The following is a 15381-nucleotide window of genomic DNA, read 5'->3' as shown; positions in this document are numbered from 1 at the left end:
CCAATAGGTCTGGACATACCTTTCCAATTTTTCAGAGAGATTGTCAGCCGAATCCACAGATGGAATTTGGTATATGTCTGATAATTCCAGGCGCTTCCTGTACCCTTTGCGCAAAATTGGTCTGGTCCAGCTGAAATCAAGAGAAGAGAGACAAAATTAAACATTCACTTGACTTGGTTCCCATTTCCAATCTTTCTGCCTTTTGGGAAGTGATGGGTCCATAAATAGGGAAATAAAGTAAGTCACTTACATCAATACTGGCTCGATATCTCACAGGACACACCTGCACAAAACAGCAACAACGCTAAACAAACTTGACTCCAACCTTGTCAAAAGGATCAAGAATGGGGGCACCATCCCTCCCAGGATGAATAAAAAATGAGTTTAAACATATATTAGTTATAAATCTCCAAACCAAACTCATTACCATCTAGTCGATCCTGACTCACAGCAACCCTATTGGACCGAGTGGAACTGCCCACCACCTATTTCAGAGACTCTAACCCTTGACAGGAGCAGACAGCCTCATCTTTTACACACGTAGAAAGGGGTGGTTTTGAACTACCGACCTTGCAGTTAGCAGCCCAAGGTGTAACCACAGCAGCACCAGGGCTACGTATTAGCTACGGTATGTTTTGTAAAAAGAGAGAAAGAAACCGCCCAAAGGTAACCAGATACTATGAGCTCATGGCGCATTGCTGACACCCAGCTTTATTATTTCAACATTATCTGTGAAGACAGATACTTATCAAGCCCTTACATAATTCCATTAACTACTTACTGTATGTAGCAAAAGTATGCAGCAATAAGCTGCAACTTGACTGCACCTGGAGTGTGATGGCTAATTTGCCCTGTGTTGATTCATCACTGTGTCAGAACCAGTTATTTGGGGGCGAGGGCCACCCTCTTTTAGATTTTGTGTCCTCGCCCAGCAGCAGACCCACCTGCCTCTTCACTCACTGCCATCAAGTCAACGCTCACCATAGCGACACTTGGTGGCTTTCTGAGATGGTAACTGTTTACAGACGTAGCAAGCCCAGTCTTTCTCCGGTGGAGCTGCTGGTGGTTTTGAACTGCTGATCATGAGGCTTGCAGCCCAACGCGTAACCACTACCCCACCAGGGCTTCATTTAAGCTTCAAAAGCGTAGCAATTTATGGTGAGAACTACTGAAAATGGAACGGAAAATAATTAAGCAAGCTATCCTGGTTATTTTCAAACCCATAAAACCCTGACAGATAAGATACAATGATCGTCGTGAATGTAAGAGAATCTAAAGAACAAGAAGCAGAGAATGAAATTATGCACCGAGAGAAATATCTAAATTAAATCTAAGACAATAAGAGTCTTCTCAGGTAAAATTTCTGGTATTTATTTTAAAAGGAAATGCATCGGGACTTTGTGGTTACACAACTTCAGCTTTTTCCCGTAGCGGCTTTTTGGCTGAGACCATTTTAAAGTTGGGTGTCATCAAGATACGTGCATCAAAATGCACCTGAAACCACCAAAAATCAAAAGGGAGTCATTTCATGGTGTCTGAGAGTCAGGATCAACTCATCATATGAAAAATACTCTAGCAAGCCATTCAGGAAAGAAAGGCGAGACGCTATGCCAAATCTACATATTTGGACATTATTGCAGAAGGCGGCATAGGGTCCTGGATTATAGGCACTATTCCTCTATCCCCCAGCTTCCCCTGCGTTTCAAACTCATGGTATCTGTGCAGTACAAAGATGACAGCGGCTGTTCCCCTATAGCAGTGGTTCTCAACCTTCCTAATGCCAAGACCATTTAATATAGTTCCTCGTGTTGTGGTGATCCCATATGTGGGCATATCTGCATGTGGGCAGACCCTCCTGGAGACGGATAGAAGAATGGTGTCTCGGTTCCTAAAACCATCGGAAATATGGTCTTAAGCGACCCCTGTAGAAGGGTCATTCAGCCCCTAAAGGGGTCACGACCCACAAGTGGAGAACCACTGCCCTAAAGGTTTGCAATTCCTTTGTTTCCAGCTTTTCCAGAGGGCCCCTGACATGTGCTCCTGATGTCTCCACAAGTTATCCCTCACTAAAGAAATCCCAGTGGCATAGTGGGTTAAGCCTTGGTCTGCTAGCTGAAAGGTCAATAGTTCAAACCCACCAACTGCTGGGTAAGACCAAGATGAGACTATCCAGTCCCATAAAGATTTACAGTCACAGAATCCCCAAGGAGCAATTCTACTCTGTCCTATAGTGTTGCTATGAGTTGGAATCTGCTCAATGGCAGTGGCTTTTGTTTGGGGGGAGGTGGTAATTTGTCACATTTTTCTATTAACATTGTGCTTTCTTTGTATTATAACAAAGCCCTTCAACCTTGACAAAAGGGTGAATATTAGGATTCCTCTTCATTGCCAAGTGTGGACTATTGAAAATTTCCCTGGAGAACAATAATGAAAAGACGTGAGACCAGTGTGGCCCAGTAGAAAAGCGGCCTGATTGGGCACTGTCCACAGGGGGCATCACCTGGGATGATCTCCTAATGCTCCCCATCCTAGTACCCAGCATGACAACTGGAAGGTAAAATTGGGGAAATAGGAGATGGCCGGGAATAGGCAACAACGCCTACGCCTCGCTGACAAGCCATGCTGTGCACGAGGACCACTGGCTGGGAATCGCAGCTGGTTTTCCAACACGGAGAAGAGCATGCTACCGGGGATCCAGTAACGCCTCCACTCCCTTTGCAAAGGCCAGTAACATTAAATGGAACATGGTCCTCACTCAGGTCTCAGGTCAGTATTAGGAATAAAAAGAAAGAAAAAGAGACTCTCTATACCGTGACACTTTGTGAACTATGCATGCCTACAGCTGCCGCATTCGCAGGCAGGTAATAGACCCCTATATAGAATAGACCCCTAGGGCATATAAAGAGCTTCAAAACGTGGACAGGATTTAAAATGAAAGCAAAAGATAATGGAATTTTTCAATGAACTTTTAGAAGTCCCCTCTTACGGACACACGAAACCAAATTAATTCACTTTTTAGCACAAACGTCCTTATTTTGTCTGGAGTGGTTTGTAATTCCTTAGAGTGAAATCAGTTTGCCAATTATAGCCTCTAGCAAGGCTTTGATTTCTTTTGTCAGAAAAACATCCTCCTAACAACCACACAATTAAAGCTGATGATTTTTGCATTTGACATTTGGTGTTTTATTAATCTGACAGAGACATCTGAAATTTTCATCTGCTGGAATGGAACGTGAAGGTCAAGTATCAGATCTATTTAGTTCAAAATAATTTTGTTTCATCAAGAAAGCATGCTTCCAACTATATTTAACAATAATTTTTCTTTAGCTAGGCAAATGAAATGAAGTAACAAATTGAACCCACAGGCTTCATTAAACATCTCCCAAATACTTCCTAATAATACAATCAAAGAATAATAATATTTTTCCTTTTTGCATGAAAAAATTAATACTCGAAGAGCTCAGTGAATATGAGGGGATAACCCCCCCAAAAAAAAACCCCCAGAATGTTTTTTCAAAGCTGTCTTTAAATTCTTTTACAAAACAATCTTGTCACCTTCAAAGTACTCTCCATTACACTTAATACATTTGTCAAATCGGCGATCCCATTCTTGGAAACATTTTTCAAACTCATCTGTTTGGTTGGTTGACAAAACCTCTCTTGTTTTTTTCTTTCTCTCTTCTACATCACCAAATCACTGACCTTTCATGTCCCTCTGCATTTGTGGAAACAAATGGGGTGTTGAATGGAGCCAGGTCAGGTGAGTCAGGTGGGTAGCGCAAGAAAAGCATGCTTTTTTTTTTTTTTGCCAAAAACGGACTCATTGAGATGGCTGTGTGAGCAGGTGCATTGTTGTAATGACAAAACCAGTCCCCTGTCTCCCAAACACCAGGCCTTTTTTGTTGCACACTGTTACACATTCTTGAAAACCTCTAAATAGAAAGCTTGATTAACAGTCTGACCTAGTGGAACGAACTCCAAATGCACTACATTAGGAATCTACATTTTCATCCATTTGGGAAACTGACGGGCGTCCAGAATGATGTTTGTCATCCATTGACATTTCCTCATTTTTGAAATGAGAAAAACACAAGTACACTTGTACTTGAGTTTTTCCCATAGTGCTTTCCTTGTAAACTGTGTTCAACATCACAACAGTTTCTGTGGCATTTTTCCCTGAGCAGGACACAAGATTTCTCAGATTTTATATATATTACTCTAGACTATTTTGTGTACAGAATTGCAAATACACTAAAGATTTTCTCGCCATCCATTATGTTATGGCTACCAGTTGTCAAAGGAGCTCTGACGACTCCAAAAGGTTGGTGTGTGAGACCCATCAGCCACCCCACAGGAAAGAGATGTGGCAGTCTGCCTCTGAAGAAGGTATGGAAAAAAATAAATCAATCATTGTTTTTTAAGTTACAGAATTATAAACCCCATGGGAAAGTTCTACTCTGCCTAAAGGGTCTCTGTGAGTTGGAACTTAACTCCACAGCAATGAACGTAGCTGGTTAGTTGTCCGACTCAGCTCCAACTCATGGCGATTACAGGTTGACAGCACAAACCATGGCCCTATCCTTCAGTGTTATCCACTATATTTACCATGATTTTCAGTAGCTTTCATACTGGATAGTCTCAGGAAAATGTTGTGGGCAAGGCTGAGGGAAAAAAGGGAGGAATCATGTGGACAGATTGTAATAACATATTCCAACTTCCTGATCATATTTCTATATGATGATTTAGTTATTTTCAGAAATGGCTGTGATGAGGCGGATGGACATGGTAAGACCAGAAATATCTAGTCTCCATAATGAATAAAAAATACTCGTATAAATAAAATTTGAAAGTTAATGCTTTAGCAACTTAGTTTTGATGTTATCCTACATTCAGATTATTTTTCTCAATAAATTTTAGTCAAAATAATACTTTAAAAAGAAGTCATCTCTGGCCCTCAAAAGTCCCACATAAAGTTATAGTCTTCAAAAATGGAACCCAAGCCCCAGCGTCAAGATCAGAGTAAGATGGGAGGTCCCCGCTTCTCTGAGTTCACACAGTATTTAGCTGAGTGTTTGCTGCATCTTTGCAAAGTGGTGAAGTTATGTGGAATAACCATTTCTGTCACAGGGTCAATTTTGAGATTTACATGTTTTTATATAAAGACTCGCCACTTGAGTTGCTGTTCTTGAGGCTCTAATTTTCCCAACCAAAATGTAGAAGTTCTTTTTCTTTCTCTAAATTAGTAAGCATCAGTGAGTGGTCACTAAGTTACAAAAGGTCAATTATCTGATGTCCACCTACTGGCCCGTGATCTTCCTGCATTGGGTGTTATTGCATGTGTTGAGTGAGTCTGAAGAGGACTTTATAGATTGGTGTTGGGCATATGGGATAATATTGGACTTATGGACTTGATCTTGACTGGGCTGGGATGTTTTCTCAATATTCAATTCTTTGATATAAAACTCTCTCTTACATATATACGAGTGTCCTGGATTTGTTTCTCTAGTCAACCCAGACTAAAATATTTGGCAAAACCAAAATTCTCATTCTGGTGACTCAAACATGCTGATGTCTGTGTGCGCGGCTGGCTGCTGGACATGAACAAGCATGACTGCATGGTTGATGGGAGGAACAAAGGACAAGTGACCTACAACATGAATTGTGCAGTCCATTCCCGGTCATCCGGAAGCAAAGCATTTAACTTCCGGAAGTACTGTGAATGCAGACCAGGCCATCATGGTGACAGTATTGTAAAGAAAGTGGGAATCTGTTAGCATTGCCACGACTTGGATTTTAGGGACTAAAGCAATTGGAGAGGCAACAAATCCTATCCACGTTGAACGATGCCAGAGAATTTGGGGTAGGGGAAGACACCACTGTGATTCTAGGTCGTGCCACGTACTTCCAAGAGGGGAGCGGCCTTAGAGTGGTTTCCCATGGTTTGGGTTTGCTTTTCATTCCATCTGGGCATGAAGTCACTAACAAACGCTATAAAGAACCACCCCGTAAAATCGCTGCATCCGGGATGAGTTCCCCCTTAGGAACTCTACTGACCCAGCAAGACCAGCAGCATGATTGCTTTCCAATTGCCGACGTTTATTTCCATTGGCAATCAGAAATCTATTTGAAACCAAGAAAATAAGGAAGAGGGAAAATGGATTAGCCTTCCGATTTTACGGTAGAAAGGCCACTGGGTCGCTGGCTGGCATTTTTAAAAGCTTACAGAGAGAAGCTTGGGGACTGTCAGAACCTCGCCACCAGCATTGTGATTTCAGCAAGGAGAGACGCTTCAAGCCTGCCCAGCGAAGCTCACACAGAAAGAACGAAAACGAGCTCCCCCTCTTCTACTGTGGAAGGGAACCACAAAATGTCTTTCCCATGAGTGACAGAGGACTACCTCCCACATGACAGCTTTATTTAACTTTGCTGGTGTTTGCTTTGTAGCGATCACACGGAGCCTGTATCGCCTCTTTCTAGATCCCAAGATCCCTCAGTGAGGTTCTTTGTTCACTTTGTTTATTGGGGTCTCATCACCCAGACCCAAAGTAGACACTCTCCAATGGACTGTCTTCTACAGAGCTATGTCCACCTTTGGAAGCCATGGTTGCCACCCTAGAAATAACTCCACATCTGAAAGCAAGACAACTTTGTTTTTCTCTACGAAGGTCTTTCTGATGGTGTGGACCTAGTACTCCTCTCTGGGAGGCAAACATTTTCTGGAAAGTTCTGTAGAGTCGGGTATCTGTTTGGTACAGGCAATGGCTTTCAACATCCAAGTGACTCAATGACTCCTCGCTATGTACATACTCACACACATGCGCGACATATACGCACAAATTGCTTTACTAAATTCACTTTGAGATTTGCTTGCCAGTTACTGTCTAGAAGATACTTTTCTTCAAATGAATGCATTTTTAAAATGTAGGCTAGCATGTTTTTCTGTAGGATGTTTGCTTGGTTGGTTCCTGTGCTTGCTTGATGGGATAGTAACATGGAGACTGCAGACCACCTCAAACCTGTTTTCTGCTAAAGATGATCAAAATCATGATGAGGATAGACGTTTCAAATCATCTAACCTGATAAATGATTAGTCGGCTTCTAGAATAATCCTCATTTGGCTTAGCCCTCTCGTCAGCCTAATGTACTTCAGCATTTCTCCCTGTTACAGCTGCCCCAACAGTGCTCCTCATGGTAATCCCTCACCAGGAGTCCAAGAGCCTCCATGACACTGGGCTCAGACTTCCCAGCTACAGCTGATGTCCCATCTGCAAATGACATGGGAGTTTACCTGTATTGACTATTGGTGGCATTTGTGTTCCTTTTGATCTTCCACGGCTTTTATATCAACCTCTAGGAAGCAAATGGTAGCATTTAAAAGTAAATTTAGCATCCTCTTTATTTGCCCCCATTTTGACCGGGGGTGGGGTGAGTGAAGAGTGTCTAGCCACGTTGGATTTCACTCAGGAATTAAGTTTCGTATCTGATAACTAAATTCATGGAGCAATGCCATTGTGACTTTGGGCTTCCATCCTTCCTTCATTTCTTTTTCGAGCCTTGATGTTACTGAGCAGGACGCGGATAGTACAGTTCTTGGGAAATAAGAGAGTAGTGATCATTTACCCCTCACTCATCCCCACTGTGAACTCAGACAAAAGGAGCGTGGCAGAGGCCAGGCATGAATCAGCAATTGCTTCAAGGTTCAAGGTTCACCAAGGCCATCAGACTGGACTTCAAGAGCCCTACTTCCAATCCCCCTTTTTCCTTAAATCTAAACAATGTATAGTTAAGTAAAAAATAGCAACTATAGTCTCAGTTGCTTCCTTTACCGCCCCCCCCCCCCAGCAAAACATGCAAGAATGGGAGATTGTGGACAACTGACTCACTAACTGATTCTAATAACCAATACAAGTTCAAAATGGTGGCCTTCACAGTTAGTCATTAAAAAACACAAGCCGTACAGCACACATCACGATAGTCTGCCTGAAACAACCTTGCTTGGCTTTTAAGGATGACCGTGACCGCAAAACTGTCATGGACCCCTTTGCTTCTATGCAGGCTGGAGGAAAGTGCACCTCATGGGAAACATCAGCAGGCCAGATGCTCCCCCTTGAGAACTCAGCAGGGCTCCCTCTGGAGGAAACTCTGAGTAAGAAAGCGGCTCTTCAGTTTTAAGCAGATTCTCCTACTCCCATCACTGGGCACAGCAGCAATCTGTGGGTTTTATCGGAACCAACAACGTGCCAGGTTAAACTAGGAAAAATCACTCATAACTGCTTTGAAACAAAACTTGCCCTCTATTTCTAAGAAATCCAAAATATATGGAAATCATTTCATATAAACTATGTGTGGGTGAGTTTCTCCCCTCTAGGCTTAACTCACCTCTCATGGGCTCTCTACACCTTCTTTGCTTGAGAAATATCCACAACTAACCTGTAAGCCCCTTGAGGGGGGCACCTCCTAGCTCAGTGGTTCTCAACTTTCCTAATGCCGAGGCCCTTGAATACAGTTCCACATGTTGTGGTGAACTCCCAACCATAAAATCATTTTCGTTGCTACTTCACAACTGTAATTTTGCTACTGTTATGAATAGGTCAACCCCTGTGGAAGGGCCGTTTGACCCTCAAAGAGGTCACGACCCACGGGTTGAGAACCGCTGTTCTAGCTCCGGCTTGTATCCTCAGCAATTCCCCCTGAGCACAGCCCATGGCTGTCAGTCATAAGACATTTGGTAAACTCACGTGACCACATTGCATTGTCTTCAGAGTTTATTTTACCTCCTGAAAGTAACTCCTTGAGGACAAGGTGGATGTGATATTTATCTTGGCACCTCCATTATCTTGCTGAGTGGGACAGAGTCAAAAATAAATAAATGAATGAATGCACTAATTAATTTCACCAACAGTGTATGCAGATAGCACATAGGAGAACACGGATCTAATTGCAAAAGAGCTGATACTCAGCCATTTGTTCTGGTCTACTGTATTTAAAAACAACAGCAAGGTAAGCATTTACATTAAATGCAATGCAAATGTGCCCATACTTATTCAGGGCCGTTTCTATGAAAACTTGCTGCTCTCTTTCTGAGTCTTTATTCAAAGCTGATGATCCTTAAACTTCCCCTCAATAAAACGTGTTTGTATACAAGCGCCTTTCACTGCCAAACATGCTTCCCTAATGACTGGCCTTGATTGGGGTCAACTGCAGACAAACCACAAAGTTCAAAAATGAAAAGCCATTCTTCAGTCTTCTCAAGCGCAAAAGGTCACTTTGACTTCGACTCTCCGTGACAAATCCCAAATCACGTCAGTTCATGATGACCTCTACCTACACAGCAGTTTCTATGTACCATTGTACGGGAGGTGCACACCACGCCTTTGAGAAGCTTCATGAATGACTCTAACATCCTATAGGCATTATGCTCCACAATTCTCCTCCTGCTCCGGAAGACAGCTGTTTGCCCGTGCCATGGGAATCCCACGGGAGGACAACCCACACGGGAGAAGGGAGAAAGCACAGACACGATGCTGAGCATGGCAAGAAGTTTAAAAGTGGGGCATGAAAGCCAGTGGTGAAGCGAACACTGCACCTGTGCAAGTGGGCCCAGGTGTGTGTGGAAGCATGCGCCCCATAAGCCAGAGAAGATCCACAGTCTAATTCACTAGCGAGAAGGGCAGAGTTGGAAGAAGAGAGAGATTCTGTGTAGCCTGGAGGTGGAGGCAGTGATTAAAAAATATATATACTACTAATCATGCCAGGGACAATGACGACTGAGTCTAGTACCATCTGTTGGCACTTAATCCAGGGGAAGTACCTACTCTGTTCCATGTAACACTTAAAAACTTCCTGATATAATACTGAGCCAAATAACTCACATGAGCCAAACCCATTCTACAGATCAGGGTAAGAGAAGTTCGAGGAAGTTAAGTAACCTACCCAGGTGAACGCTGTGAATAAACCCCAGTCTGAGGGTTCCAGATCAGGTCTGCCTGATTCTGGAGACATGCTACTTTCACCAAAGATGGCTACCTGCTGAGCGGTGCCATGGGGTCCGTTTCAACCCCTAGTGGTCCGAGGTGATGGAGCAGAACTGCCCCATGGTCTGTAAGTTCATTTATTTAGCTGTAATCTTTGCTGCCAGACTGGATCGGTTCCAGTCACCAACCTTTCAGTTAGCGGCTGAGCATTTGTTCAAACATGACCCACCGCCAGTGCTCCTTGACCAGTCGCTCGCCACTCACAGTGAGGGCGCAGATGAAGTGAAATGCAAGATCGCTTTCTAGGGTGCACGACGGTGTGCAATGACCAATATGGAAATGGAATGGAAAATCAGTTCAGTGGTTTTCAGATTGTGGGCCCCCAAACCCTAGAGACTCCAGAGATACTTGGGAATCTACCAAGCTTTGAGTTGAGATGCCAGTCATTTAAACACCACTTCTTATTTCCACAATTTGGAATGAAAGACGTCACACACTCTCGAATGTGTGCTATGTAAACTTTAGCATTCGGGATCCATCTTGACATTACCATGGAGCAGCCTCATTCATTGAGTGTCCATTATGTCCACCCGCATCTCTTTGCAGATATTTTTTAATCATTTTAGGGGTTCATCAACTCTTATCACAATCCATTCATGCATCAGTTATGTAAAGCACATTTGTCCATTCATTGCCCTCATTGTTCTCAAAACATTTGCTCTCCACTTATCTTTGCAGATACTTGAACACATTATCATCTGTCATCGCCCTCTGCACTGAGCGAGTGAGCATGTCCCTCCAGCACACCTGGACCCAGCTCATATCTCCGGCATACCTGCTCTGCACGAGGTCTCATCACAGGGAAGCAGACAGTGTGCAATGAAAACATCGGGGAAGGATAACACACTGCACACAATATTACCGTGGTCTATAATGCATCACCTGGCTTATTCAACTCGATGGCTGCATTGTCTGTAAGTCCCATTTCTTGCTTTAACCGTCATTTTTGCCCAAAAAAATACTGTGTTAAATATACACACCTTGAAAAAGTGAACAGTTTCATAGATGCATTCACACTATTATCTACCATTTTTCTCCTCCGTATCCTAAGAAAAACTTTAGTCTAAGTCTTCATCAACAAACCAAAAAGCAAACAAATGAATCAAACCTACTGCCGCCACATGAGTGATTGCTGACTCACAATGGCCCATAATAGGGTTTTTGAAACCTTTAAAATCTTTTCTCCCAGTGAGGAATGGCTGGGTTTGAACCACTGACTCTGTGGTGAGCAGCCCAGTGTCTACCCCACAGCACACCAGGCCTTCTTCCCATTCAACTCAAGAAGATTATTATGAAGCATTCTTGGCTCTTCACAGCTATGAATAGTGTTACCGTGTCAGAGTGTGTTCCTATTTCTTTCACCTGGAACACAGGTGGAATAATTTCTGAGCAGATTAAAATGCTGAGATGTGAAAATGGACAGAGACATTTTAATGGAGTGTGATCCAACTTCCACTATCTCTAATTACAGTGCTTTGTATGCCAGACAAACTTCAAACTAAACATTAACATTTTCAAAGCTGTATCACAGAGTAATGTTTATCCAGATATGTCAAGGAAGACAAGCAGATGTATTCAAGCCCCAATCCAAGAACAGTTAGTTCTTATAACACGGCCCTGCTCGATACTCGCCTCCATGAAGAGATCCCTGAAAATATAAGTGTACCAGCAAAGCATGGTGAAAAAAGCAGATGGTGCCAGGCTATCAGTTGGAATAGTGTCGAGAGTCTTAAAGGCATTTATTCTAACAAGCAGCAGTGTAAGTGATGTGCCAACTAAGTCCACATGGAAGAAGCACACCAGCCTGTGTGATCCAAGGATAACAATAACAAAATCCAAATATGACGAAGGGAAAAATATCAAGAGCTTCAGTTGTAAGCACACAATTTGTAGAAGGAGTGTGGGAAACAAACAGAACTGGGAAGAGAGTGTATACAGACAAACTCTCAACGCTAAGGCGCTAAGGACTCTGGGGCGCCAGGACTCTGGGGAGAGGACACCTTCACATTTATAAGTTGGAGATGCATCCCACTCACATTCTCCTATGTAAAAGCCATTCCCCAAAATGTCCCCCATAATAATGCCAGATTTAAGGTACTGTTTGCAAACACATGCTCACTATGCTCTTGAAGGTCAACTGCTTGAAGGCTATCTTCCTGAAGGTTGTCTGCCATCAAGAGCAATCAGACCCTATTGTCTGTCCCACCTCAAGTAAGGCACACTTCCTCCTGTTAAGGCTCATCGATTGGCTGTACAGAGACAATAACTGATGCAAGGGTTTATTGGGATGAGGGGAAGGAGGAAAAGAACAGGGGGGTCAAATAATAAATGCGGAGGAGGTAGGGAACACCAGACCCGATTGTGATGATGTATAAAAGCAATTAACTGTGGAAGTGTACGATATGTGAATTTTATATCAATGAAACTGTATTTAAAAAAGAGGTGTCAAGAAAGAAACCGAGTCTAAGTTATACTGTCAATCTCACGCAAATAATTCGATGAAGACCACAGAAATCTAATCCTTTTAGTTGCTGCTAAGCCCCCGTGGTACAAAGTCATTTCTTCTACCTCAATTGTTACAGGGATTGATTGGAAGATCAGTTTCAGAAACAGGATGCTATGAAGCATATAAGCATGTAAGATAAGAAAACAGGACATATGTGTTATATAACCGTATGTTAAGTGCAGCCCTGCGAAGCCACCAGCCACTCTGAGAGAACGATGAGGATTTCTATGCCTATAAAGATTTACCATCTCGGAAACCCACAGGGGCAGTTTTGTAGAGTCCTGTCCTGTAGGGTTACTATGAGTCAGTGCCGACTCCTTGGCAGTGAGCTTGAGCCCTTGTTTTGGGGTGGAGGTTAATGGTATCTTTATATTTATTAAAGTATTATTGTCAGTATCATTTTTATGTGTTATAGTTCTGTGAAACATTGCAATTGAAAATTGGGCTATACTGCTAAAAGATAAGCATCAAGCTTCAAATGGAAGAACTGTCTGACAGGTAATCTGGCTCTTCGGTCAGCACCTATCACCCTCAAAACTAGAACGGAATTAGAAAAATACTAAATTTCATATCATTTTGTATGTAGCCTTTTCTTAATTTTATGAAATATATTGTTTTTAACGTGAATATCATAAATAATACTATGTGAAAAGTGACCATATAGGCCGTGGGACCGGGAAAAAAACAAACCAGAATTGCGCTGGGTGGAATGCATCTTTTGTAGTACCCATTTTTCCCACTAGGTGAGCATCAAGCAACTTGCTCTGAGTTAGGGCACTCAGTGGCTTCACCTGGGAAGGTTCTCTCTGGTCACAGTGAATTTTTCATAAAAGCAGTTTCCTTGGAACGTCGTCTTTTTGTGATGGTTGATTTAAGAGAACAGCATGCAGCTGAGAAATTTGTTTCCTGCTCAGGAAAAATACCACAGAAACTGTTGTGATGTTAAACACAGCTTGCAAGGACAGCACTATGGGTGAAACTCAAGTGTACGAGTGGTTTCCTCATTTCAAAAGAGGTGAAACGTCAATTGATGACAAACCTCATTCTGGACATCCATCATCTTCCCAAACGGACAAAAAATGTCAACAAAATTCATCCACTTGTATACAAAGACCAACGTCAGACCACTGAAGAAATGGGGCATTATCTGGACTATCTTAGAGCTCTGATCAGCGAATGTTAACAGAAGATTTGGGGATGAGAGGGGTCACTGAAAAACTTGTGTCTCGGGTTCTGGATGACCAGCAAAAAGAGCATCAAGTAGAAACATGCCGCGCTGCCAGAGCAACCCAGATGTTTTCCCCAAGGTCATTACTGGTGATGAGACACAGTGCTCTCCTTACAATCCCGAAACAAACATCGAGCCAGTGGAAGACGCCATCATCGCCTCACACAAAAAAAGCAGGTCAAGTGAAATCAAGTATCAAGATGATGCCCATGTGTTTTTTTGATGTGAGAGACATAATGTATTTGGAGTTCATTCCACCAGGTCAAACCAGTTATCAAGTTTTCTATTTAGAGGTTCCAAAAAGTGTGAGACAAAACAAACCTGATTTGTGGCAGACGGGGGACTGGTTTTGCCACCACACCAATGCACCTGCTCATGCAGCCATCTCAGTGCACTAGTTTTTGGCAAAAAACAAACAAACAGCAGGCCTCTCTTTCCCCATGCACCTTACTCACCTGACCTGGCTCCATGCAACTTCTTTTGCTTCTGGGAATGAAGACAGACATGAAAGGACAGCAATTCGATGATACAGAAGAGGTGAAGAAAAAATGAGGGAAGTTGCTGTTACCCATCCAAATGGATGGGTTTGAAAAATGTTTCCAAGAATGGAACTGCAGATTTGACAAATATATTTATTGTCCTGGAGAGTGCTTTGAAGGTGACAAGGTTGTTTTGTAAAAAAAAAAAAAAAAGTTAAATACACAGTTCCAAGAAAAAAATTATGTTTTGGGGGGGTGCCCCCACATATGTGTGTAAGCCTCCATTATCTTCTAATTCCATTTTTCAACCAACTTTTTGAAGCCCCCTCACACACACACACATGAGCCCTTGTGTGTTGCTCATCTGCTAACTGAAAATTTGGAGGTTCTGGTCCACAAGCACCTTGGGAGAAAGGCCTGAATCTATGTCCTAGAATTCATCTATTGAAAAGCACATTTCTACTCTAGTAAACATGGAGTTGCATGATTCAGGGCCAATCCTACAGCAACTGGCTATAATATTTAATTAATTAAATTAATAAACTAGACCACAAATATGGTATCTGTTCTAAAGAATGAGACATGGCATGAACATATGTATGCATACTCATGTTCATTGAAATATAACTCACAGTAACAAATGACGGAAATAACTTTCCATCAATGGTTGAATGGATAAACCAAATGTAGTGCATTCATGCAGTGAAATGCTATGCAGCACTGAAGAATAACAAAGACTAAGCAAAACATTTCACAACAGATATAATCCTGGAAGACATTATGCTGAGTGAATTAAGTTGGTCACAAAAAGACACATATTGCGCAAGACCCCTATGGTACTAGCCAAGAAAAGATTTTCAGAAAAAAAGAAACATTTTTTGATTACCAGAAAAAGGAAGGGGCTGAGGGAAAACCATTTAACTAGATGGGAAACTTGTATTTACTTTGGTGAAGGAAAAGACAATACGCAAAATGAGGCTGTCAGCACAACTTGAGACCAGGAAAGACAGACACTGAGAGAGTCCCACGAACACAGGGCAGCAATGATAAACACATACACAATCTTGCAAAAACAGTAATAAATGATAGCAATTTACAAGTGGATACAAAAGTAGATCATGTAAACGACACACG

At 42.4% G+C, this 15381-nt stretch overlaps 1 protein-coding gene across 1 annotated transcript in view; it reads right to left on the bottom strand.

Annotated features, from left to right (window-relative positions):
• CFTR (CF transmembrane conductance regulator) overlaps positions 1 to 15381 on the bottom strand; it is a 177175-nt gene that overhangs the window by 147726 nt on the left and 14068 nt on the right. The window contains exon 2 of the mRNA XM_075557370.1: positions 20 to 130. Within this exon, the coding sequence (XP_075413485.1) occupies positions 20 to 130 (111 nt within the window). The remainder of the gene's footprint in view (positions 1 to 19; positions 131 to 15381) is intronic.

This window comes from Tenrec ecaudatus, chromosome 9, assembly GCF_050624435.1.
Source record: "Tenrec ecaudatus isolate mTenEca1 chromosome 9, mTenEca1.hap1, whole genome shotgun sequence".
Taxonomy (NCBI): domain Eukaryota; kingdom Metazoa; phylum Chordata; class Mammalia; order Afrosoricida; family Tenrecidae; genus Tenrec; species Tenrec ecaudatus.
This window is presented reverse-complemented; position numbering and strand designations above follow the sequence as displayed.